The sequence below is a fragment of the Elgaria multicarinata genome, chromosome 7 (genome assembly GCF_023053635.1).
Source record: "Elgaria multicarinata webbii isolate HBS135686 ecotype San Diego chromosome 7, rElgMul1.1.pri, whole genome shotgun sequence".
NCBI lineage: Eukaryota > Metazoa > Chordata > Lepidosauria > Squamata > Anguidae > Elgaria > Elgaria multicarinata.
The window spans coordinates 50,747,146-50,772,021 of record NC_086177.1 but is presented as its reverse complement, the minus strand read 5'-3'; the positions used below and the strand labels follow the sequence as shown (position 1 = coordinate 50,772,021).

General features: G+C 40.3%; 1 protein-coding gene across 3 annotated transcripts in view; it reads left to right on the top strand.

Annotated features, from left to right (window-relative positions):
- The window catches only part of LDLRAD4 (low density lipoprotein receptor class A domain containing 4), a 326,743-nt gene that overhangs the window by 151,352 nt on the left and 150,515 nt on the right, over window positions 1-24,876 (top strand). For all 3 annotated transcript variants that reach the window (XM_063130543.1, XM_063130544.1, XM_063130542.1), the window contains one exon: window positions 8,525-8,665. In XM_063130543.1, the coding sequence (XP_062986613.1) occupies window positions 8,525-8,665 (141 nt within the window). The remainder of the gene's footprint in view (window positions 1-8,524; window positions 8,666-24,876) is intronic.

Genomic DNA, 24,876 nt, shown 5'->3' with positions numbered 1-24,876 from the left:
AGGTGATAGCATACATCACATTGGAAGACTAGCAGATGAATGCGCCCCTGGTGTTGTGCCTGATGTTATTAGGGCCTCTGATAGTGTTGCCAGAGTGAATATGAGGACAGAGTTGGCATCTGGCTCATTGCTTGGTCAGGTCCCTGTTATATGTTACTGTTATGTGGCCACTTGTTGCTTGTGAGTAGCTGTTCTTCAATGAAATATTACGAGTTTGTAAATGAAAAATATATGGAATGCTTATACAAAAGTTAATTTGATTCATATTAAATAGTATTAATTTAATATTAGTTGACATAAAATTTGCTACATTGCGTTTCTTTGTTTGTTTCTTATGTTCTAGGAAAAAATAACTAAGCATAATGATTTTTTTAAAATCCCATTGATTGTTTAATCTGTAACTACTGGTATTTCCTACCTACTGGGGTTAGGGATTGTTCTGTAACTGACCAGCTAGGATCACTAATTGTCACTTTTCAAAGCCGAATAGCTTTGAAAAGTTATTTATAAAACACAGTCATGCTGACTTGTCTTTAAAAATTGGATCACCCCATCTCTCTCTTCTTCTGTCTAGACAAGCTGTGTAACAGCTCAATTTATTGAGATCCCTCTGGTGTGTTGTTAGGTACAATTGTGCAGTGTGGGTTGGCTCTAGTTTACTTGCCAGTGCAGCTCAAGGTCACTAGCTGCTTCCTAACAGCATCTTTAATTTTTGTTAATCACAGAGTGATCCTGTCTCTGACAAACCTCTTAGGTTTGTGATGGAATTGCTCCTAAATCTATCGGCATCAGCAGAGCAGAAATAATGGAGGGAATTTGTTTTAATAACTTACACAATTAAACTCAGGAAATCTACACAAGCATACTGACATGGTTGTGAGGTGGGACCTACTTGACAAGGGAGAATCCATGGCTCAGTGGTAGAGCACCTGCTTTGCGTGCAGAAAGTTCAATCCCCAGTGTCTCCAGGTCCAGAGGAAACTCGTGTCTGAAACCTTGGAGATCTGCTGCCAGTCAGTGTTGACAATACTGGGCTAGATGGACCAAAGGTCTCGCTCGTTATAAGGCAGTTTCCTATATTCCTCTGTGTCAGTGTCAGGCTTTCCATGTTCAAGGGATGAAGCCATAGGTTCTGAGAAGGTGACATAGTGGGGGAGGGAATTTCTCTCAGCACTGACCCCCCAAATAACCCCACTTTCCTCAAAACCCTAGTGCATGAAAGACCCCATCTTGCCATAATCTCCTCAGACTGAGGAGGTCTTGCTGCCATCTTTGGAGTCTGAGGACTCCAGCCCAGAAATCATAGCTATTATGCCCCCTCTGGAGGAATTGTCTTAAGAGCATTTCCTAGAGCTCTCATGGAGCCACTTGCTTCCATTGACTATATGACAGATCACGGGTATCCTCAGCACTCAGGAGAGACAGTATCCAAATTGCCCCCTCAACACACGGAAAGCCCCCTTTTTGATTCAGAGGCAGAAGCCAAGCTACCGCTTAGCCTAAGGGAACACAGGTACCTAACAGTGCATATTGGTTGCCCACCAGGCAAAGATGCCTTAGGAATAAAACTTCTCATGAGTGAGATTCTCCTTGAGAGTAAGACCTCCTCTCAGGTGAGTCTGATGGCCAGGAGCTGTGCCTGGCCAGGCCTCTAAGTTCTCAGGCTTAAAAGTCCTCGGTTTCAGCCAAAGAGCTGCTGAAACAACGTTTGTACTCCAGTTCCCAGACTTGCATTTCCTGGCTACCTTGTGCCCTGTGGGATCCTGTGTACTTAGACCTTTGCACGTTGCTTTTGGTACTACACATTCTCCTCAGTGCTATCAGAGACAATGGTTTCTAAGACAGGGAAGGCCTTTTAATGACAGGTGGCTTCTCCTAGTGAAGCTAATGTGCTGCAGCTAAGGGTGTCGGAGAAATCTGCAGTGAAATCAAATGAGTTTGGATTTATATGAATTCAATCCACTGCAGCGGAACGGCTTTTCCCGAGTCACATGGATTGTGTGGATTTGCAGGCTGTCCTTTTTTCCCCTTTTTCCTTTCCAGAATGTTACAGAAATTTAGTCGTAGAAAAATACATAAACTAATAAACAACTTCCAAAAATGGTGCATTTTCCCCATAGGCTAAAGCATGAAATGTGCATTTGGGGGGTGGGGAGGAATTGCACATTTGGAAGAAAATCTGGTTTTGTCAATGAGGGGACGATGGAATCAAAATCCAAACTATACGCTCCGATCTAGCCAACTCTGCTCCGCTTCCAGCTCCTGTCCCTCACCTGTCAGCTCCTCCTTCAACTCTCTCGGCGTTCCCTTCGGTCTCAGCTGATGAACTGTCTAAAATACTGCGCTCATCGAAGCCTTCCACTTGTTCCCGTGATCCGATTCCCTCTCGCGTCTTTATTAATCTTATCCCCGCTATCCTCCCGTCCTTGCTTCACATCATTAATTCTTCTCTGTCCTCTGGTTCATTTCCTTCTGCTTTTAAACATGCTACAGTCTCTCCCATTCTCAAAAAACCCACTCTTGATCCACTATCCCTGTCTAACTACCGACCTGTCTCCCTCTTGCCCTTTGTCTCAAAGATCCTGGAACGTCTGGTCTACTCTCGTTGTCTTGACTTTCTCTCTAATAACTCTGCTCTGGATCCCTTTCAATCTGGCTTCCGTCCTTTGCATTCCACTGAAACAGCCCTTACCAAGATCACCAATGATCTTCTTACTGCCAAGTCTAAAGGCCATTATTCTGTTCTTATTCTCCTTGATCTAACCGCAGCCTTTGACACGGTTGATCACGATCTTCTCTTAGATTCCCTCCACGACCTTGGACTCTGTGGCTCTGTCTATAACTGGTTCGCCTCCTATCTAGAGGGTCGCTCTTTCAGCGTGTCGGCTAACGGCAGCTCGTCCTCCTCTTTTCCCCTTTCAGTTGGGGTTCCGCAAGGCTCGGTGCTTGGCCCGTTGTTGTTCTCTCTATACATGCTGCCCTTGGGCAAGCTCATTCAATCTCACGGCCTCCAATATCACCTGTATGCCGATGATACACAATTATATCTTTCATCTCCGGAACTTTCTCCAGATGTTCACGATCGTATCTCGGCATGTCTTTCAGATATCTCAGCCTGGCTGCTTCATCGTCGTTTGAAACTTAACATGGCAAAGACTGAACTGCTAGTTTTTCCTCCTAAACCTTCTCCTCACCTCTCATTCTCCCTTACTGTCAACGATGTCACGCTTACTCCGGTCAAGGAAGCTCGTAGTCTTGGCTTTATATTTGACTCCTCGCTCTCCTTTACTCCTCACATCGAGGCAGTAGCTAAATCCTGTCGTTTCTTCCTGTATAATATTGCCAGGATTCGACCATTTTTGTCTGTCTCTTCTGCCAAGACTCTCGTTCACGCACTGGTTATCTCTCGGTTGGACTACTGCAACCTTCTTCTCTCTGGCCTTCCTTCGTCTCACATCAGTCCGCTGGTCTCTGTCCACCACTCTGCCGCTAAGATCATCTTCTTGGCCCGCCGCTCTGACCATGTCACTCCACTTCTGAAATCTCTTCATTGGCTTCCAATTCACTTCAGAATCCAATATAAACTTCTCCTACTGACCTTCAAAGCTCTTCACTGCCTAGCTCCTGCCTATCTCTCCTCTCTCATCTCACACTATCGCCCCGCTCGGGCTCTCCGCTCCTCTGATGCCATGCTTCTCGCCTGCCCAAGGACCTCCACTTCCCTTACTCGGCTTCGTCCTTTTTCTTCTGCTGCCCCTTACGCCTGGAACGCTCTTCCAGAACACTTGAGAACTACAAACTCAATCACTGCTTTTAAGACTCAGCTCAAAACTTTTCTTTTCCCTATAGCCTTCAAATATTGAGTTTGTTCTGACTTTACACTGTTGGTTTTGCCCTACCCTGTGCCTGTTTACACTTCCCTGTGCCTGTTTGCATTCTCCTTCCCTCTTTATTGTTTACTACAACTTATTAGATTGTAAGCCTATGCGGCAGGGTCTTGCTATTTACTGTGTTATCTGTACAGCACCATGTACATTGATGGTGCTATATAAATAAATAATAATAATAATAATAATAACCTGACAATCTGTGAAAAGCAGATGAAATGGATTTTACAAAATCCATACATCTCCACTTATCTCCACAGCCCTATCTAAGTCTAGGACTGCCTGTATCTTAGTGGCTGGACCCATGTTCTTCACCATCCTTAACCACATGCCTCAGAAATGAGCCCCAAACATCTGGAAGGCACCAGGTTGCCTACCATAGTAAACCCACAAGCATGGACATTGCTTTTGTTCTTTTTCTAAATGAGATTTTTATTAGATTTTCCCGAAAGAGATAATATACTTAGACTAAAACAACTGAAGATAAACATACAAAAAGAACAGAAAATGCAATACACATATAACCAAAATTGAAGACCAAAATTAAGATGGATCTTCATAAAATTAACATGCATATAACATTCACTGTGTTGAGTTCAGAAATGCTATGCTGAAGAATTATTGTTTATAAATGTAAGAAACATAAACCCTCTGTCAATAAATGAGTTTGATTGTGTTGAACCATCAGACACCCAATTTCCCCCCAGTTAATTTATGAAGGCTAAATATCATTCCCTTGTACATTACTAGGGATGTGGAAGTAGATTATTACTTTTTCATTTATGAGCAATGTGTAGATGTGCTGCCATCACCAACACAATTACTTTAGGTGCAATCCTGCACCTATTGTCTCCTGGGACACCTATTGTCCCAGGAGTAGACCCCATTGAACTCAGTGGGACATACATAGGATTGTGTTGTGAGTCCTTATGATACAAATCACCAGGACCCCATCAAAATTCCTGTGTAATGAAAAAATACTGGTTTCCCAATAAGTACCTGCCCTTGGTTCTGGAAACTTCTGGATACTTAGGGCCAAACTTGAGATGCCAGTGCAGCCATGTGTATTTTATGTACTTGTATGCTCTGCTGAGACTAGGGTAGAGGGTATGCATGGTAGGAGAGTGAAACATACCCCTCCACTAATTTATTCTCACCACATTCTGTTGCTTTAAGAAAGTTGTACCATGCCTCACTTCTAGTATTGGAGTTGGGTAGGGGATGAACTGCTTGAAGCAGCAAAACACAATAAGGGAAGATTGTGTGTGTGTGTGTGTTGGTTTATTGCCATTACGTTTCTTTTGATCTAAAGAATGGACCACCACCCATATATATGAACTAGCAAAAAAGCCCGTCATACGACAGGTGTAGAGGAGCAGTCTGGTGAGGAGGATAGTGGGTTTTGGCCCCTCTGCTAGGCCGGAAGCTCCTGGCAGTTATCTTTCTTCGGAACTTGGAACTTCCATAGAAGGCCGCAATTCTGAGAAACGTCGCTAGATGGCACCAGAGGGCAAAATCTAGAAGGGGCTTGGAGGAGCCCTCTGGCCTTCTATCTTGGAACTTCTCTAGATGGCAGTTATTTTTCTTAGAAGTTCCATAGAAGGCCCTGTGAGCTCAGAATTTTTAAACATGCAAATAGGAGAGAATGCCGAGGCAGTGGATTGGCCTATAAGTACAAATAGGAGAGAACATGCAAATAGGAGAGAAGGCAGAGGCAGTGGATTGGCCTACTGGTTGGCGATGTCATTGTGACATCACCAACCAGTAGGCCAATCCACTGCCTCTGCTTTCTCTTCTATTTGCATAAGTGGCTTGGAGGAGGCCTCTGGGCTTTTATATATAGATAGATAGGACAGATAAGAGGCATGGCTGTCCTCTGACGTCTGGTTTGGCTCATAGTCATCAAGTAAACCAGGGTGGGGAGTAACTTGTGTTCCTCCAGAAGTTTTGGCTTTCAAGTCCCATTATTCCTTACCATTGGGAGTTGTAGACCAAACCATCTGGAGGTCCACAGAGTTTTCACCTCTGACATAAACAATGTAGTTTGGTGTCCTTTACATGTATAGAGATGGCCAAACACCTTAAATTCTTAATTGTTGTCCTAAGAAGATATAATTTCTACAGAGCAAAAAACCTGAACAGTTTAGGACCTGGCTATCTAAGCGACCACCCATCTCACTATGAACTTGACCACTTATTAAGGTCTGCAGGAGAGGCCATTACCCACAGAGGCCCATTTGTTGGGCTAACGTGAAAGGGCTTTTTATTCCATTGCTCCAAGCTGGGGAATGCACTCCCTCAGTAACTACAATTTAACCCCACTCTCTTGGCTTTTAGAAAGAGTGTGAAGACATCTTTTTAATTAAGCCTTTTACATTTATGTACATAATGTTTTACTGCTTTTGATGTTGTCGTTTTTATTATTTTAGGGCTTTGTTGTTTTAAATTGTTGCATCACCTTGATGGCTTTTTAGCAAATAAGACTGTATATAAATGTTAATAATAAATAATACAGCTTTGTAGTTCTATATATTACTTCTTGTTACACTTAGTGAAGACTTTAGGACCCTTTCAAATGAAGAACAAGCATTTTTACTTGTCAGCCTGAATTCCAAACAATAACAACACATTCCTTTAAGCTGAAAGAAAAATAGGAAACTACAAATCTAGAACCAATGAGGCTATGCTTTTATGCCAAGCTAAGGAAGATCTTGAAATGTATTCAGTAGCTCGGCAATACTGGCATTTGGGAATGGAGCACATAGGGTAAAATAGTGACTGTCTGACTGTTCCACTCCTCCACTTCGTTAATCTCCATGTGACAATTGAGAAAGGTGGGCAGACATATAATTTTATGGACCTGAATGGATTCTTGCAGATTACTGTATCAAAGCTGAGACACTTTGCAGCTATAAAGCCTTTTTTAAAGGAAAGCACAGGAGGTAATGATTCTTATGTCTCGTCCAGAGCTGGCAGTGTTCCAACCAGACATAGAAGCAGACAGCTTTTGCCCAGGGTCAATTCAAGTAAAGTATACATTATATAGAATTTCTAACATCAAGCTTCTAACTGCCCTGAATGGTGAATGTGGTTTAAACATAATTTTTAAAAAATAATTTTGAGATTCATTTTTGTATTCATACCCAGTGTGTACTTGAATGTAATTTCAGAGTTAAGATCATTTGTTTTTTGCATATTTTTTACACCATGTAATTAATATTTAAGTATAGTTTGTAGATGGCTTACACTATCTATATTTGGAAACTTAGCGCCTTCAAATTTGTTTTAAAATGAACAATTATAATATGCTGTTTTAATCTTTTTACTATTTTATTTCTTATGTTCACTGCTCTAGAATCTATTTTATGGAGCGGTATATCAATCTTGTCAATAAATAAAAGTAATGAAAAGCTTAAAAATTAAGAAAAATCCTGATATGCAGATTTAGTAAACATGAGAATTTAGGACAGTATTCATGTGAATAATAGGCTTCCTTCTTTGCTGGGTATGGAAAGGAAAAGAGCTTTGTGTGCTTCTTCTGTTCCATCTACTGAAGACTTTCCCAAATTGATACCCTCCAGATCTTTTGGACTACAATCCCCAGCACTCCTGACCCCTGGCCATGCTGGCTATGGTTGGTGGAAGTTGAAGTCCAAAACATCTGGAGGGCGTGAAAGCTGATCTATCATATGATGCAATGGGAGTTCTGTGCATATATAAGACTCCAGCTTGGAAGGAAAGAATTTGGTCTTTTTTCAAACCCTTTGTTTATAAATGTCAAGCTGCTTTTTGCAGTTATATTTAAATATTTAGCTTAGGAACTATGAAAGCTAGAAGCCTTGGTTTTTAGATGAATTTGAACCAGAGATAAAATTCATTGCAGCTAACTTGTCCCATTGATTAATAGTACTTAAGCAGAACTCACTTGGGCTGTTAATGTTGTACATACTTGCTCCACAGTAATAATGCATAGGTACTTATGGCTCATTCATGTGTATGATAAACTATAATGATTGCTTGTGGATTTATATATGTCATTCTTATCATATTAGCCTGTTGTCAAGCAAGGCAGGTTGGGGCTTACTGGGAAAGAAACTCTCCAGTAGCAGAGCTGTTCTAGTGGGCTGACCTAACAATCATGAAAGACTGTCATAAATTATGATATGTAAACTTGTGTTGTCATGTACTTCTGTCCCCATAATGCTTGCATTGAGTGGAGTGAATCTCAGTGCAGCATTGAAGAATTGTTTAAAACAGAGAGCACAAACTGACAAATGACGATTTGAAGATTTAAGCAGCTGTCCGAAAGCAACTTAAGAAATAGTAATGTAACTGATGAAAATTTGCTGGAAATCAGGCCATTTCAAAACACAAGTGCCTAAAAATTGTTGTGTATATTGCCATTTTCAAATTCCTTGTGCAGTTTAACTGACTGCCAATTGAAATTTTTATTACACTGTACTGCAGTTGCTTTATTATTCAGAGATCAAATTGGAAGAATAAACCTTTAACATACTAAACTACATCTGCAGCTGAATTGATTTTATTAGTTTTTTAACCCTTGCCTTAGGTAGGCTTGATATACAGTGAAACAGAAAATTTACTCACATTCCTTTTCTTCTATTTTACTTTTTCAGAGTGCAAATTCACCTGCACCAGCGGCAAATGCTTGTATCTTGGCTCACTGGTTTGTAACCAACAAAATGATTGTGGGGATAATAGTGATGAAGAGAACTGCCTGCTTGTAACAGAGCATCCACCTCCAAGCATCTTCAGCTGTGAGTACTAGCCCCTGTGTGCCATTTCTGAAATCGCATTGAATGTAGTTCTACTTCATAATGTTTTGGTAACGCCTTGAATGAGATGTTATTTTCTGTTACTACTGTTATGATGGATGCTGAATACAAACATAGTTATAATTGTAACTTGTAATTTGCTTTTTCTTTATCATTTGTTTTCTTAATGGTTGGATTTTTCCTGTGCTTTATCAGTTAACTAGAAGTGCAAGATATTTTCTTTGAAAAAGCAGAAAGATATTATTTTCAGTTGCTACTAATTGTATCGTACTGCTAGCTGTACTGAATTCTTTATTAGTAAATTAGAGCTTCATGAATTAGTTTATCGACAGGAAGAGAAAATAAGACTGGTCTACATTGTATGTTATCTCTGTAGTAGGAAACATCCACTGTGTAATTTGGGGTGGGTGGGTGTCCAACAGGTTTGGACCTGTGGGCACATTGGGGAATTTGAGAAATTGCTGTGGGCACCATCCCAAAATGCCTAATCAGTGGATTGCTGCTTTGGCATCTACTTATCATGGCTATGGTTCGTAGGGTGCATCTTATTCTGCAAAAACTTTTGTTTCATGTCTATTGGACATCACAGTGCCTGTTTAATAAGGAACTGTTTAATTCTTCTAATTGTTGGCGATGCCATACAATGGATACTTCTTTTAAATGTATGTTTTGGCAGTATCTAGTAGTTGCTTGTTTTGGGGAGGTTATTAGACAGATGCATCTTGTACTGGAACAGTCTTTAATATTCACTGATGTATATGCTCTTTTTTATATTATATTTTTATTCAATTTTACATTTATAACAAAAAGGATATAACATCAAATCACATCAAACATAACACAGTAATCAAACTTGGGATATCCTTGATACACACGATCAGCATAGAACCAAATTAATCAGGTGTCACAGTGGACTGATTGGAACTGTATATATTCAGAGCTAGATGAAGATTAATCAAAACAATTCCCCCCTCCCAATCTCTTATCCTAGCAGATCTTTCCATCATGTTCTGTGAGTTTTATATGCTCTTTTAAATTTTGTTGAAGCCTATTTATAATGCTAGAAAGTTATGTGCATTTTCTATATATTAATTGTTACAAATATGTAAAAATCCATTTAAGGAAATTGTTTTTGTGGGTGTCTGCAGGTGCTATGTTGTGGGAGTACTTCACAGGCGCCATTGGAGGTGCCCAAGGGTGCTATGACGCCCATTGGTGCTGCACTGTAATCCTTCTTACTGTGGCTCTCCATGTCTAGAGCAGTAGATCCTCACGATCATGTTCATACGTTCTTTGCCTATGGTGGAGCCCTGCATGATCATCTAAGCATGATTGGGACAATCCATAAGTTGTCAGCAGTTTGCCAATCATGGAGATAATTGGGAGGATCCACATGGCAAGCTGCTGAACTTTAACAGCCACAGTGAAGCCTCCTGCCGCAGGGGTAAAGCAATGTTAAACTGACCCTTCATATTATTTGCTGGTTGGTAGTGGTGGTACATTATTCCTTTAAAAACAGAGGAAAGCAGTCTATTTAGTATGTTCATATGGAGACTACATGTGTGTTTGTTCCGTTATGTACTTGCTTTAAATTTTTTATGATGGGATGTCAAAAAATGGAAAAATGGATAACATCCCAGAGGACTCTCTAACTAATTTCTATTTAATTCTTAATACACTTCTGAATGAGAGTTAGACATTATTTGGCTATACTTCCTAATCATCTTTTCAAATCAAGTTTCTTGAGAAATACAGGAACTAACATGTGCTCTTTAACTGTGTAGCCTTGCGGATTGTATCAAATTATATTTTGTCTTTGTGTTATTCAGAGGTATTTAGTGACTATAATGTGACAATCAAATATATGCTTAGGGAGTGGAATACAATCTAGCCATGCTGAATAATTGAGTAGAAGGGAAAACCTATCTATACAGTCTGTATTCTTGTTTTGCGGATTTTGGAGATTTTGCTTATAAATGTATGTATTTTTAAAAATTGTATACAAACTCCTGCTTGGAACACCTTATCATTGTGTGCCACATATGCGGCACAGGCTTCATATCAGCAGTCAATATATGTTGCTGCATTCTATGATCTACAAATCCTGCCTTCTGCCTGAAGTTGTGTTTCCAGGCTTAGTGGTATCACCTGTTTTTTGAAGCAGGAGACTATTGGGAGATGGGTAGCTAGCATCTAAGTATGTAGTTTCCTGGGTAAAGAAATATTGGGGACCTGAGGCCTAAGTAACACTTAAGATTAAAATGTGATTGGCATTTAGGAGAAGACAGTGAGCTTGGACCCCTTTATTGGTAAAGGTTGGGCTGCAATATTGGCAACCCAACAGATTTCCCATTCTTATTGGGTATCCAAGTAAGTTTTCACACCCCACTTCTTCCAGGTAAAGGCAAACAGTTGAGAGTATCTTGCCTGAGGGGGTGCTAAATATTGCTACTAAGACTTGGAAAAAATAAAACTGGGAACATGTAAGTCTTGTTGGTTGACGTTCCTAAAGTCCTGCTTACTGACCCCAAACTGGAGGACATAATTTTGAGTGTGAGGACATAATAGAACCCATCTTTAGTCCACCAATATTTATTGGCCACAGGAGGAAAATATTGATTGAAAAAGAAAAAGAAAAACACCTGTTGAGATAGAGAGGTAGAGATGGATGGCTCTGCAGAAGGGCTTATTGAATGCCTATTTAGTCACAGCACATACATAAGCTTCCCTACTATTGTACTATTTTAAGTAGTGACAGTCAAAATGTTTCTAAAGGAAAAAATAGTGGTACATTTTATTTATTTAATGGATTTCTATACTGCCCAATAGCTGAAACTCTCTGGGTGGTTCATAAAAACAAAGGTTAAAATACAAAAATATAATTTAAAATGTAAAATCTAAAGTAAATTAAAACAGGCACAGAATAAAACTAAAGCAAAACCAATAGTAGAGGACAGTGGCAACAGCAACAGCACTGAATGATTCATTAATAAGAATAATAAGAATAATAATAATAACAACAACAACCCTTTCTAGGGAGAACATTCCATAACTGAAAGGACCCTCCCTTTAGTAGCCACCTGCTCCACTTAATTTGGAAGGGGCACCTCTTGAAGGACTTTGGAATGAAAGAAGGTCTTGGGGTCTGGGTAGGTATGATCCTCCAGATTTCCTGGCCACAAGCTGTTTAGGGTGTTAAAGATTAATAACAGCAATTTGAATTGGGCCAGGAAACAGTCTCAAAGCCACTACCTAGCCAGGTAGACAAACAACCCAATAAGAGAATTTTAATCTTATCTGGGTTTTCACTTTATTGGACCTGATACAGTCCATTACTACATCCAATTTAGAACACCTGCTGCTTCACCCGGATTTGATGAAAAGGAGAGATAGAAACGTGTGTCATCTGCATATTGCTATTGCAAAACAAATGGAGGAGGTCCCTTGAGTAAAGATATGATATAAACAAATCAATGGAACTTAAGAACAATTGTATTGTATGAAAACAGAAAGTACATAAATAAATACATAACCACTGGCAATAATCAAATTGTTAAGGATCTACACATCAAGGAAAAATACTCAGTGTACAAACAACAATGCGATCAAGAACACATATTACATGTGGTATACACATTAGTAATGTATGACGAAAAGCCTAGATTAGGAGGAACAAGCTTGGGTGTCATCTGTAGTAGGTAAAGGAGATAAGATCATTTGGTTTGTCATGAAGAAGAACAGAAACAAAAATACAATCTGGATAATCAATTTGGTTATCATCAGTGGTTATTTATTTATGTACTTTGTTTTCTTACAATTGTTCTTATGATCCATCGATTTGTTTATATCATTATCTGCATATTGCCGCCACCTCAGTTCTGCTAATTGGCAGTACCCAGTGCTGGGAGTCTTCCAGTGCTCATCAGGTTGTCCTAGCAGGAACGATAGCTCACACACTGGGAAGTTAGAGCTTGCTACAGCAACTGGAAACTAGCCCAGGTAGTGTTTCTGGAATGGAGCATGTCAGTGGGGCCCCACTGACCTGTCCTGTTGTGGAAATACTAGTTTGGGCTAGTTTCTGGTGTTGCCTTGGCAAAAGCTAGCTTCCCATTGTGCTAGCAGACTTTCCTGCCAGCACAATGGCACCATAGGATACTGTCTAGTGATTCTTTCATTTAATACATGAATTTTGCTGTAGGGTCTAATTTTATACTTTCGGCTTATTTCTCAGCCTAGCCAAGGGGCCATACATGCACAGAAGCAGGCTTTCACATGCATGTCCCTGGCTGGTTGGGGAAATATTCATGCAAGCGTTGTGTGCATGCTTTCTTTTCCCAGTCCGACACCTAGGGTAGTGCTGCTAGAACCCTGCAAAAGAAAGAAAGAAGGAAAGAAAGAAAGAACCCACGATCTCGTCAGTTCAATCAGCAGGGGCTAGATTGAAACTCCTCTGCTCCCCGTTTAATAATAACAATAATAATTTTATTTCTTGCCCGCCTCTCCATTTTGATCGAGGCGGGGAACAACAATAAATGATAAAATACATAATACTCAATTAAAACATAATATACATTGTTAAAAACATCCTAAAAAACATCCTAAAACATTTTTAAAACATCTTAAAATTCCACTGGATAGGCTTGCCAGAAGAGATCAGTCTTTGTAGCTTTCTTGAAGGCTAGTAGACTGTTAAGTTGACAAGTCTCCTCCGGCAGGCCATTCCACAGTGGAAGCAGCAGAAGAGAAGGTCCTCTGGGTAACAGTTGTTAATCTAGTTTTTGCTAGCTGAAGTAGATTTTTCCCAGAGGACCTGAGCGTGCAGGGCGGATTGTACAGGAGAAGGCGATCCCGCAGGTAGCCTGGACCCAAACCATGTAGGGCTTTAAAGGTGATAACCAACACTTTATACTTTGCTCGGAAACTAATTGGCAGCCAGTGAAGAGATTTTAAAACTGGTATAATGTGGTCACCCCTAGATGTACCGGTGACCAGTTTCCCACTGAAAAGTGCATTGTGGATTTCCAGCTTCTTTTCAAGGCTGCTTTATGCATGCTCTGTTGGATTGGAGCCAAATTGTGTAGGATTCTGGATTTTGTGCAGAAACAAACTCCAGATGTTTTTAAGCACTTTACACTTTGATAGCATCGGGCCAGGTGCAGTGATAGAGCCACTTGTCAGCATTTTGAAATTACAAGGAAAGCTAAGTACTGGACACTCAATTGTACAATTAATTAATGCATTGTAGTAGTTACTTTAATTACAGTATTCTGTACTTTCTCATTAGATCTGTTATTTGCGGGAAGGGGTACTTAGTAATCAAATCCACTGATGACAGAAGTGGTAAAAAATTCATCATTATATAGTTCCCTATTACTTTTGGTGCATTATGCTTTTATAGTTGTAAAGCTTGGTATTTCAAGATAGTTGTCAAGATCTATCCATAATACCATGGAAAATTAGGGGCAAAGAGACATAGTCAATATTCTTCACAGCTTGAATGCAAGGAAAACAAATATGTCAATATAGTTTTATAGCTCCTTTTCATAATTGTCCACTGTAGGAAACATAAATTTACTTTCTATTTTAGGTCACGGCATGCAGAGTCTGGGTGAGAATTAAAATAAAATTTCCTCATTATTATTATTGAGGTTGAAGCAGCTCTGCAAGTAACTTTAGAAGAATAGCTATATGAAAAAAATATAATCAGAGGATTGTGAACTCAAAAGGATTGTAAGCTTCATTTTATTCAGTTTGCATTCAGGTTGCATGTTTCCTCTTCTGCGCTATTACAGCCCAAGGCGATAATCCTGCAAGAAATCTTTGTACCTTTGCTGCACTGGGACTGCTCAGGTGTGCAAAGTTAATTTGTGTGCTTGCAGTATTGGGAGCTCATCAGTTCCTCTGCTGATTTACAGTATGGATGCTTTGATGAATAAGATATTTGCTCGTGTGTATCCATAAAATTTGGCCATATGGTGTGCTGTGTGGCTTTATACTAAGATAGCTGCTGTGGAATATTCTGCATCCCTTTGAGGTAGCATAAACTTAAATTTTATTATGCTTAGAGTTAGATGAATAGGCAAACCACTTATCAAGGCCATAGATGATAAATAGATAGATAGATGTAGCAAGGGTTGCCAACTTTCAAAGAAAAGTTTATGGAATTAAAATGTTAACTAATTTAAATATATGCTATGTTAAAATAGCATACTAACTAGCTGAACAATTGGAGAGGGAAGGGGGACTCTGTCCCGGGATTTCAGTCTTTGTTTTACTCATTTCCCATGGAAAAGAACATAGTTAATAAGACAACTATGCAAAACATTGGACCTGGTGTATCAGCCTTCAGTACTGGCAATACTGGCATTAGCCAGTGTGGTGTAGTGGCTAAAGTGTTGGATTGGGAGTCGGGAGATCCGGGTTCTAGTCCCCACTCAGCCATGCAACTCACTGGGTGACTTTGGGCCAGCCACAGACTCTCAGCCCAACCTACCTCACAGGGTAGGATAAATTGAGGGTAAAATGGAGAGGAGGAGGACTATGTATGCCGCCTTGGGTTCCTTGGAGGAAAAAAGGCGGGATATAAATGCAATAATAAATAAAATAAACTCTGTTTTGTGACACTGCTTCACCAGATCAAGTGAGACCTCTCATGAGACCCGTGAAATATTTTCTTGCTTGTTCGGTCTGCAGAGCTTGTTAGGTCCACCGTTTGGTTTACACACTTATATCGCATATGCAGGCATGCAGCTCGTATGCTTTTTTGGTTCTTTTAGGCCTTGTGTTGGTCCATGGAATTCTTATGATTATGGGACCTCTGATTTACAGATGGATCTTCTCTGGCCTCACAAATTTCTCCCAAGTGTTTCAGTAGAACTTAAAGACCAGCAATTTCTATCCTGTATGTAGACAGAATGTAACATCTCAAATTAACAAAACTATTGTTTATTCCAGTATTTAAATATTAAAAGCAATTATAAAACGTACATGTTGCTGTTGTCATTGTGTGCACTGTATACTTTATGCTTGTGTGTTCCACAAATGCGTTGATTAGGCTTCCGCTGCATGGTCTAGCTGCTCAGTTTGTCTTCATACTGCATTAGCGTAGACCTTTAACACGTTTACCATATATGCAAGATTATTTGCATGTAGTGCGTGAGGAATCTCTCAGAGGGCACTGTCATACCTGAAATCTGATCTGACAGTGGTATCCAGAACTGATTTTTGTTCCTGCTTATATCTTAATTCTTCCTTCCAGGTGTGCTGGGGCTATCCCACATCAGGGGTGACTCTCCCATTTATATAAATATTTAGCAGTCTAGAATAGATGTTAATGAAAGTCTGGCACTGTTATTTTGAGAATTGCAACAATGATAGTAATTTTCAGTGTCAGATTGCTGCTTCACAGAGGAAAAAGCGATGGGGAGGAGGAGGAGAGAAAAATTATTCCAGTTCTAATAGAGTTTGCCATCAGCCTGGCTGTGCCAGACAGATGGATCATGAATACTGTCTAGACACTCTCTGCCTGAGTGAAGCTGTGGTCTCTAAGGACGAACAGTGAGATGCTGGTTTAAGTAACTGGGGGAAGCCAGGATGCATTCTCCTCTAATCAGATAACAATCAATGCAGATTATGCTTCACCAGGCCTGAGAAAAGGCCCTCTGTTACTGATAACAGGTCAATCGTCATTTCAATTGAAACTTGTTTATTACTAGGTTTTAGGGAGAGAATGTTGGGCAGCGTTGTATGCAATTATAACCTTTGATTTAAACTGATAGGTCTGTAAAGGATTCAGAATAATTGTGCATGGAGTACTAGAGAAGCGGTGGAAAGTGGGGGGGAATCATAATTGCCCACAAAACTCGTGCACAAATCTGCTTTAGTTACCTTTGTTACCTTAGTAACCAAGCACAATATGTTAACCAAAAGGAAAAGTAATTCTGTTGAATTATTTCAATCTTAGGGGACTTTTGATATGGCTCGTATCTGTCCAGCCCTGTCCACACATTGTACATTTGCTAATTTTTCAGTAAACAGATTTGATACATTATGGTGAACAAGTGACTATGCTAAACTTTTGGATGAATTTGCCAGTTGTTTTGAGGATTGTGCCCAGTATGAGCCGCAACTAGACGAAGCAAAGTTCTGCATGTTACAAGAAAATAGTGCAGGAAGAAAAGGTTAACGTCCCCCCCTGCCCCACAGTGCCACGGTCCAGATCCCCTCCCCTCTCTGTTGTTTGCCAAAACAGAAAAACGAATGATCTCTGTTGTCTGATCTAGTTTGGTTGAAATGTTCATCAAGTATGTAGATGTACAATAGCGCAGACAATTCAGATCCATTATAAGCAGATGCAGCACAAATAGGGTTCTTTTAGTTGGACTGAAGGGATAACTTAGCCAAACAGAAGGAATTTGTTACAGATAGTGCCAGTGAGGTGAAGGGTGGGTTCTATGTGGAAGGGGATTTTGGGTAGGGTGACCATATGGAAAGGAGGGCAGGACTCCTGCAGCTTTAACTGTTGTGATGAAGAGGGAATTTCACCAGGTGTTGCAGGTGTACAAATGACACCTGCTGAAATTTCTTTTTCTATACAATTGTTAAAGATACAGGAGCTCTGTCCTCCTTTCCATATGGTCACCCTAAATTTATAGGAGGAAGTGGATGGAGAGTGAAGAATTAAAACCTCCTGCACAATCTCCCTTTCTGGATTGCTTAATTTTGAGTCGAGAACCCCCAACCCATCCCACCCTGAGTTGCACACTACATATTAAACATAAATGTGTAGCTTGACCTTCGAGGGAGAATAAAGAGGTGGCTGCTAATTTGCATATGCTGTTCATTTTAATGTTGCCTAATTCCACATTTCCCACTGAGTAGCACCAAGGCAGCCGGATGGCAATCTTATTTCCAATAAAATAGTTCTTATACTCTGTACAAAAGCAAGCTGAAGAGGGTGGGTGGGAATTAAGCCTTACATAGAACTCTGCTAATTACACAGTAGAAATATGGTACTTTATCTGCTGATGCTGCAGAAGAGACAAGGTCTGAAATGATCTGTATTTTCCCCTTAGAAGTAGGAGAAATTGCTTGTGCAGCTTCTTAGCAATTTCTGCTTGCTACCCTAGTGACCCACAATAAGCCAACTTGGATCATGACACACAATAGTGCTGTGAAGTAGCCTACTGCTACTCTGCCCTCATTGGGCAGAAGCTGGAAAAGCTAACCCTTTTCTTGCTCCAGAGGTGCAGTGATGGGGGAAAGCTTCACCTGTTGAATTCATTGCACAGAAGTTAAAGGCACAGGAGTCCTGCCAGAAAAGAGGTAGACTTTTGCTCTGATTACAATAATACTGCCGAATTACATCACTTGTTATTGGTTCATTCTTTAGTCTGAAGATATATTTGCGATCCTCCCCTATCAGAAATGTCTTTGAATTTTTTTATAAAATAAAAACCCTCGAGTCTCCTGATGCAAAGTATGTTTCTTAGTTAAGCCTTTTGTTTGGGGTGGGACCAACAATCTCATGTCTTGGGAAAACCTATGGGACATGACCTAGATTCCTTAAAGATGTCTTGGAAGAGGCTTGGCAGAAATAGACTGATGAAAGATAGCAAAAGAGGATTTGGGTTCTGGGCAGAGGCAAGTCTGGGTCAGATCCAGGGGAAACATTTAAACGGAGCATAGATACAAGATTCAAAACATCAGAGTGATGGGCAGATAAGCAGATCTAGGGTCAACGGGTGGGGTGGGGACACTCTCTGGAACTTAGCATCTTGTGACTGATAAGCAGTCTAATGCAAGAGGAGATGCAAGAGGAATTTATGAGGAGGGAAGAGGGAGGGCAAAGAGAGATTTTCTTGCCCCCTGCTGCAGAGTCCTTGCCAATGGGCAAAGCAAGGCTAAATAGACTTGTGCTGCAAACTAAGATCTCTTCAGTATCCCTTCTCCCATCCTTCAAAATAGCTTTGGTATTGGAGTGGGGCTGAGCTTCCCTTTTGGTCCTAGGGCCATCATGGAGGTTGTCTTGTCTCAGGCTCAGGGGACGAATTCTGCAAGCTGCACGCATCCATCCCCTGAGACCAAAGTAGTCTCGCTATCATGATGGATGGAAGGCTGAAGTAGGGAGCAGAGTGAGCAAGCAGTCCCCATCACTTCATCCTGAAACTTATTGCAGGGACATGTGCTGAACTAAAGGGAAAGCAATGGAAGGCAGCTTGTTTCCTTCAGACATCCAGCCCCACCCAGCAAAGGGCTTCACCCATCCTTTCCAGGCAGGGATTTTCTGGGCCAGTGGGATATCAGTGTGCATGTGCAAATCTTGGTCTGTGGCAATTTGGGGAGTTTTGTGTGGCAATGGAGATTCCACCTCCTGTTATTTTTCTGTGAGAGGTCTGTGCAGAAATGTTAATAAACCCTGAAGATTCCTCCAGTTTCACTCCTTCTCCATCCATATATTAAAGGGGATTAGAAATAGGTAGATTAGATTCAACCATATTACAATTATATATTTGTGATCTAAATTACTTAAGGAGAAGTCAGTGATGAATGATTACCTCCCCCCCTCCAAACAAAAAACAGTCTGAGGAATCACCAAATGTGCTTTGATTATTTTGTTACATGTACTGCAATTCACTTTTAATTATCAGTAGCCCTCTTCAATATATTGCGTAAGTGCTGGTATCTGAAAGCTCACAGACTCATTTAAGGTTTGCATAGGTCAAGGAAGGCCACTATTTGGTGAAAACTGAAAGCATAAAGTGCTGATGAATCAGTAGGTACTTCCTTAATGTGGTGTATGCAGTATGCAAGATGGGAAGACCTGCAGTTTGGAAACTCTGAAATACTATAGGATCCAATTCTGAGAAGAAACAAGAGACTGATTTCTGTAGAAACTTAATTAAAATAAATAAATAAATCCAGCACAGGATGAGACAGGCAAGCAGACTTACTATCAGTGGCAAAACTAGAGTGGTTCATGAGTTATGGTTGAACTGAACACACAAAAGGTGTGAAATCATTTTTCCACCCATAATTCCAGTCCGCTTTCAGATCACAACACACCTTGGGCAAAGGAGCCAGCACATGTGCAGCAAGTGACGAAGGGCCCATTGGGATGCACACGTGACTGTTGAACCACAGGGCTCTGGGATCTATCAGTCAACAGCCTGAGTGCTCGGGCTTTGAGATATTATGCATGCCAAGTCAGAGTTGCCCTGCATTTCATGTTGATTGAGCATCTCTGGGTGTCTGCTTCTTTAAGCCTTTTCTGAACCTGAAGGGGTTATCAGCCTGAGTGTTGGCTAGCAGAAAGGAAGATGGGATCTAGAGAGAAAGCCAGCGACCAGCAGTCCAAGGATTAACAGTTTGCCCTCCCTGACAATTGGGTTGCATCACCACTGCAGGAGTTAACAGCTCCTATAGCTTATACCTCCTCCTGTTTTTGTGAGCTCTCCCAATCTTGTGCCATTAGCAGAAGCTGCTAGCAGCATATAGTACTGCTGGGGCTAGTGCACATTGTAGTAGCTAAGAGGCCTCAACAATCAGTTGATACACTGAAGCTGAAAATCCAACCCCAACTTAATACAAGCCCCTCTATAAATGTCTTATTACAAGCCCCACTATAAACGTACCCTAACCCATTGACAATCTATTAACTATTAACATCAACAGTGAGTAGCTAGTGACTGGAGCTGCCTGAAATTAACCCCTGCAATACTGTATGCGGTTATAGGAGGCTTGTGGGGTGTGTGTGTGTGTGTGTGTGTGTGTGTGCTGTTTGTCCTTGCCATGCTGCAGCCCAATGGAGGTTAAACTGTTAACTTTTTCTTGTGCTAGGTTATTGAGGTTCCTCTCTCTATTCAGTATGACATCCCAACCATTAGGCAGAGTGAGGTCCCGCCACCTGGAAGTTATAGGATTTTTTCCTGTCTAAACATGCATAGACTGGTTTTTAGGATGGTTTTAACAATGTATATTATGTTTTAATTCAGTTTTATGTATTTTATCATTTATTGTTGTTCCCCGCCTCGATCAGAATGGAGAGTTGGGAAATAAATAAAATTATTATTTTTATTATTATTATTATTATTATTATTATTATTATTATTATTATTATTGTGAAATGATCTGCTTCAGGTGCCAGGCAGCTATATGTTTTGGACCGGCCCTGTGCATAAGAACCCAGGTTTAGTGCCAAGCTTCTCCAGTTAAACTTTAATGGTTAAAAGATCTCAACATAGCGGGGTTTAGAAAGGCAATTCTAGTGCCTTTTGAAAAAAACTTGTGATATTAAGGAGATGGCATTCATCCTTGGCTTCCTTTGAGAGAGGCTGCAGTTCAGTGGTAGAGCACATGATTCGCATGCAGAAGGTCCCAGGAAAGAATCCTGCTTGAAAACCTGGAGAGCCGCTACCAGTCCGTGTTGACTGTACTGGCCTAGATGGACCAATGGCCTGACTCTGTATGAAGCATCTTCCTATGTGCCTATAAAAAAAATGCATATCTCCCCTTAAGTTTGTATATCTAAAATTAAAGAGAGGATGGTTCTTTTCCCCATGGACCTACTTAAGGAAGATTTTTTTAAAAAACGCATAGCAGATGCTAGAACATACTGTGTTCTTTTGTTAAGAATCTTTTTTTAAATGACATTTTGAAAGTGGGACGCACAGAAACCAGCAACTAGCAAAGTTTGTGTATTGTGCTCAACTCACCAAGCAATTCTGCTCCATATCCTTCATTTGGTTCAAGGGGGAAAGCATGATGCATTCTTTTTTCTTTCTTTTTTTACTTCATTAGAATCATGTTCAATTATGCAAAGTTAAGACAGGTTATTAAAGCATACCTCCAACACCCAAATATAAAATCAGCAAATATAAATTATTGCTTCCAAATTTCTGCCTCTCTGATTTTCTCAAATCTCTGATTTATACAATCAATATTAAGCTATATTATTTTTCAGTAATGGGCCAATTTTATCCCTGGTGAGTGGAAAATATTAATTTCCCATGGCACTTTCTTTGCAATTGTTTAAACTGGGTTTAATGCATCATTGAAGTTTTCTGACTGGTCCTATGTAGAGGCTGAATTTCCTCTTCCTAAAACCACACTTAACATTGAATTGTCATTTTATCACTTGTTTTTCATTTCATATATGCTGGGTAGACCCCTGCCATCCTACTTTAAGCTTATTGGAGACTGTCTACCTAATGTGTAAGTTGGCCCAAGGCGATTTCTCTGCCTGGGGCAAAGATACTTCCCATCCCATGTATAGCAACTGACTGGACTGATAGTTGAATCTTACTTCAGCACTGGCAAAGGGACAGCATCCTCCACTGAACCTGGGTAGCAGGCTAGTAGTTTGGGTACTGCAACTCCTATCATTCCTAGCCAGCATAGTCATTGTACATTATTGGAGTTGCAGTCTGACACATCAGGAGGGCGTTACATTGTGGAAGTCTGGGTTAGAATGTCAGACAAGGACGAGGAAGACCAGATTCAAATTCCCACCCAGTCATTACACTTACTTTCCTTAGGTCAGCCATTGGCCATGCTGGCTTGGAATGATGGGAATTGTGGTCCATCACAACTGGAGGGTACCAGGTTTGGAAAGGCTGGCTTAAGGGAGTAGGCCGTACCATAAAGTATATGCAACTTTGTTCTCCAACACCTTGCTGCTGCTTCCTGACGCTGAGCATCTGCTGCTTCACTCTACCTAAGAGTATGGCTGCCCCTGTATATGTGCAACCAAACACATCACAGTATCAGCCAAGATCGGGAGCCCAACATTATATGACTGAATACTGGACCTACATCCTTATGTTAGTAGTAGCTACATATCTTGGAAAAACTTGAACAATCCAGTTATGAGCTAAAAGTTGGTGCTTCACATTACTTTATGACCTCATCTGACAATTACTTTTCTTAGAGAAACAATTCCTAATCTAACAGCCTTAGGTTTATTTATACATTTCAATGTTGCTCTAAATAGTGAGATTATTTATTTATTTATTTCATTTCTGTACCGCCCAATAGCTGAAGCTCTCTGGGTGGTTCACAAAAATTAAAACTATTCAAAGTATAAAACAACAGTATAAAAATATTATACATATATATATATATATATATATATATATATATATAATTGTAAAGATATATTAGAGATTGAGTTGAGTTATCAATCCTGGTGATTTCAGGGGTGCTTAACTTGCCCTCCCCCACCCTCTCTCATATGTGGCATAGAAATAATAGTCTGCTATTATGTTCAGTGGGATCAAACCATATGTAAACACGACGGGCTGTAAATAATCTAAAAGGGTGCATACAGCAAAAGGGGGTGTTGAAAATACCACAATAGTGCCTGCAGAACAAGTCTCCTGCTTGTTACAGAAAGTAGAAGAAGAGGAAGAATGAAAGGACTGATAGAATATCAGAGAATGAGAACGCTGGTGGTACGTTCACTTGATGTGGAGCCTTTAAAGAGATAGTTACTGTCTGTCCGTGAACACTGTCATTAATTCTTCTGAAGAACCTTGTATGTCCTGTCTCTGCTTCTTAGTCACATCCAAAATAGTTATTTTACATTTCCCTCTGTGCTGAGCTGCACCAGCAGCTAATTTTGGACAATTTGCTCATCCCACCCTATAGGGAGATGTTGAAATTTCATTTTGGATATGACAGAGAAGTGCAGAAACAGGAAGTGTGAGACACTTGCACTTCCTGTCATCTCTCCCATATCTGTGATGTCTGAAGGTGCTCTTAATCCCAGCTGCACGCTCATGTCTACTTCTTGACTTGCCCCTTCCCACCCTACCCCCATCAAATGTAGAAGAGAAGGACAGAGGATAGTATTAGCAGAGATTGTGAATACAGAGTCTGGCACCTAGTAACACCTAGATGGAAATAGAAAGCTGTGAACACAGTATTAAAATATGCTAACAAGCTGCAGGAACTAATGGGCTGAATTTTTACACTGCAGATGTTCATTCCGGCACTTGAGCTGAGAATGCAGTAACAAATGTGTGGGGTGGCTGTCGACATGAATGTATTCTTGGCATCACCAGTCTTTCAAGCACACTCCTTCTTTCTTTCTTTTGCATGTTTTTGCTACAGTTTGGAAGATACTCTTTTATGAAATAAAATATAGAATAGAACAATCAAACCAAACACAAAGTTATGCTTTGTCCTTTGGCTGTCATTCTGTACTTATTTGATTTTTTATGTAATTCTTATCTGATTGTGTGTGGTTGTGTGTCTGTCTTTTGATTTGCCTTTCATGTGATTTGACTAGCTTGCTTGAGTAATCTGGAGGTTGTTGCTCTGCAGAGACCTTTCTGCAATGCATCTGTACTCAAGTTTTCCAATGCCCTTGGTTTTATACAGTGCATATACGTGTCCCTCTGTGTGAGTGAGTGTATACAGTCAGCCACAACACACCCACCCTACATATTGAAAGATATCCTTTTCTCTGCTGGAGCCATTTTAACAACCTACTCTTTTGAATAATCCAGAATGGGGCAGGTCTTTCTGAACCATTGAAAAAAATACATGGGGGAGATCTCAGGCTTTTTCTGAGAATCTCCAGAGCTCAGAAAGATCCAGCCTGGTTGCTCTTCCACTCTTGCCTGGCAGTTCTCTCATCACCTCCTTTCTGACACAGCAAAGGCTGCAGGAAGAAATGTTTCATGGTCCCACACCTTGTGCTGGTTTCCCTAGGCACAGAAGTGGAGAAGGTTTCTCCTCCCCCCCCCGGCCGCCCCCAAGCATAAATCAGTCAATCTAGGCAGTGTTTTTCATGAGGCATGTCTTAATACCCATTGGCAGACATGTATATAAAAAAGTATTTCAATAACGTAATTAACATATACATTAGACATCACAAAAAGAAAACAAAGTAATTGAATATAGTTTATCACATTGGTTATTAGAGATGTGAAAGGTTTGCAAAGTATTAGAGTTTGTAGTTAATGTTACCAATCTTTAAGGCCACTTTTCAAAATGTTTAACGTGACATCGTCCACATTTTGTGAACTGCCCAGAGAGCTTCAGTTATTGGGTGGTATAGAAATGTAATAAATAAATACAATACTTTGTAAGTTGCCCCAGTGAAACCCATGAGACTCCTAGATAGGCACGAGGTCAAGTCAGGACAAATGTCTCATGAACTCTAGTCTGATCTGTCATTTAAACATAAA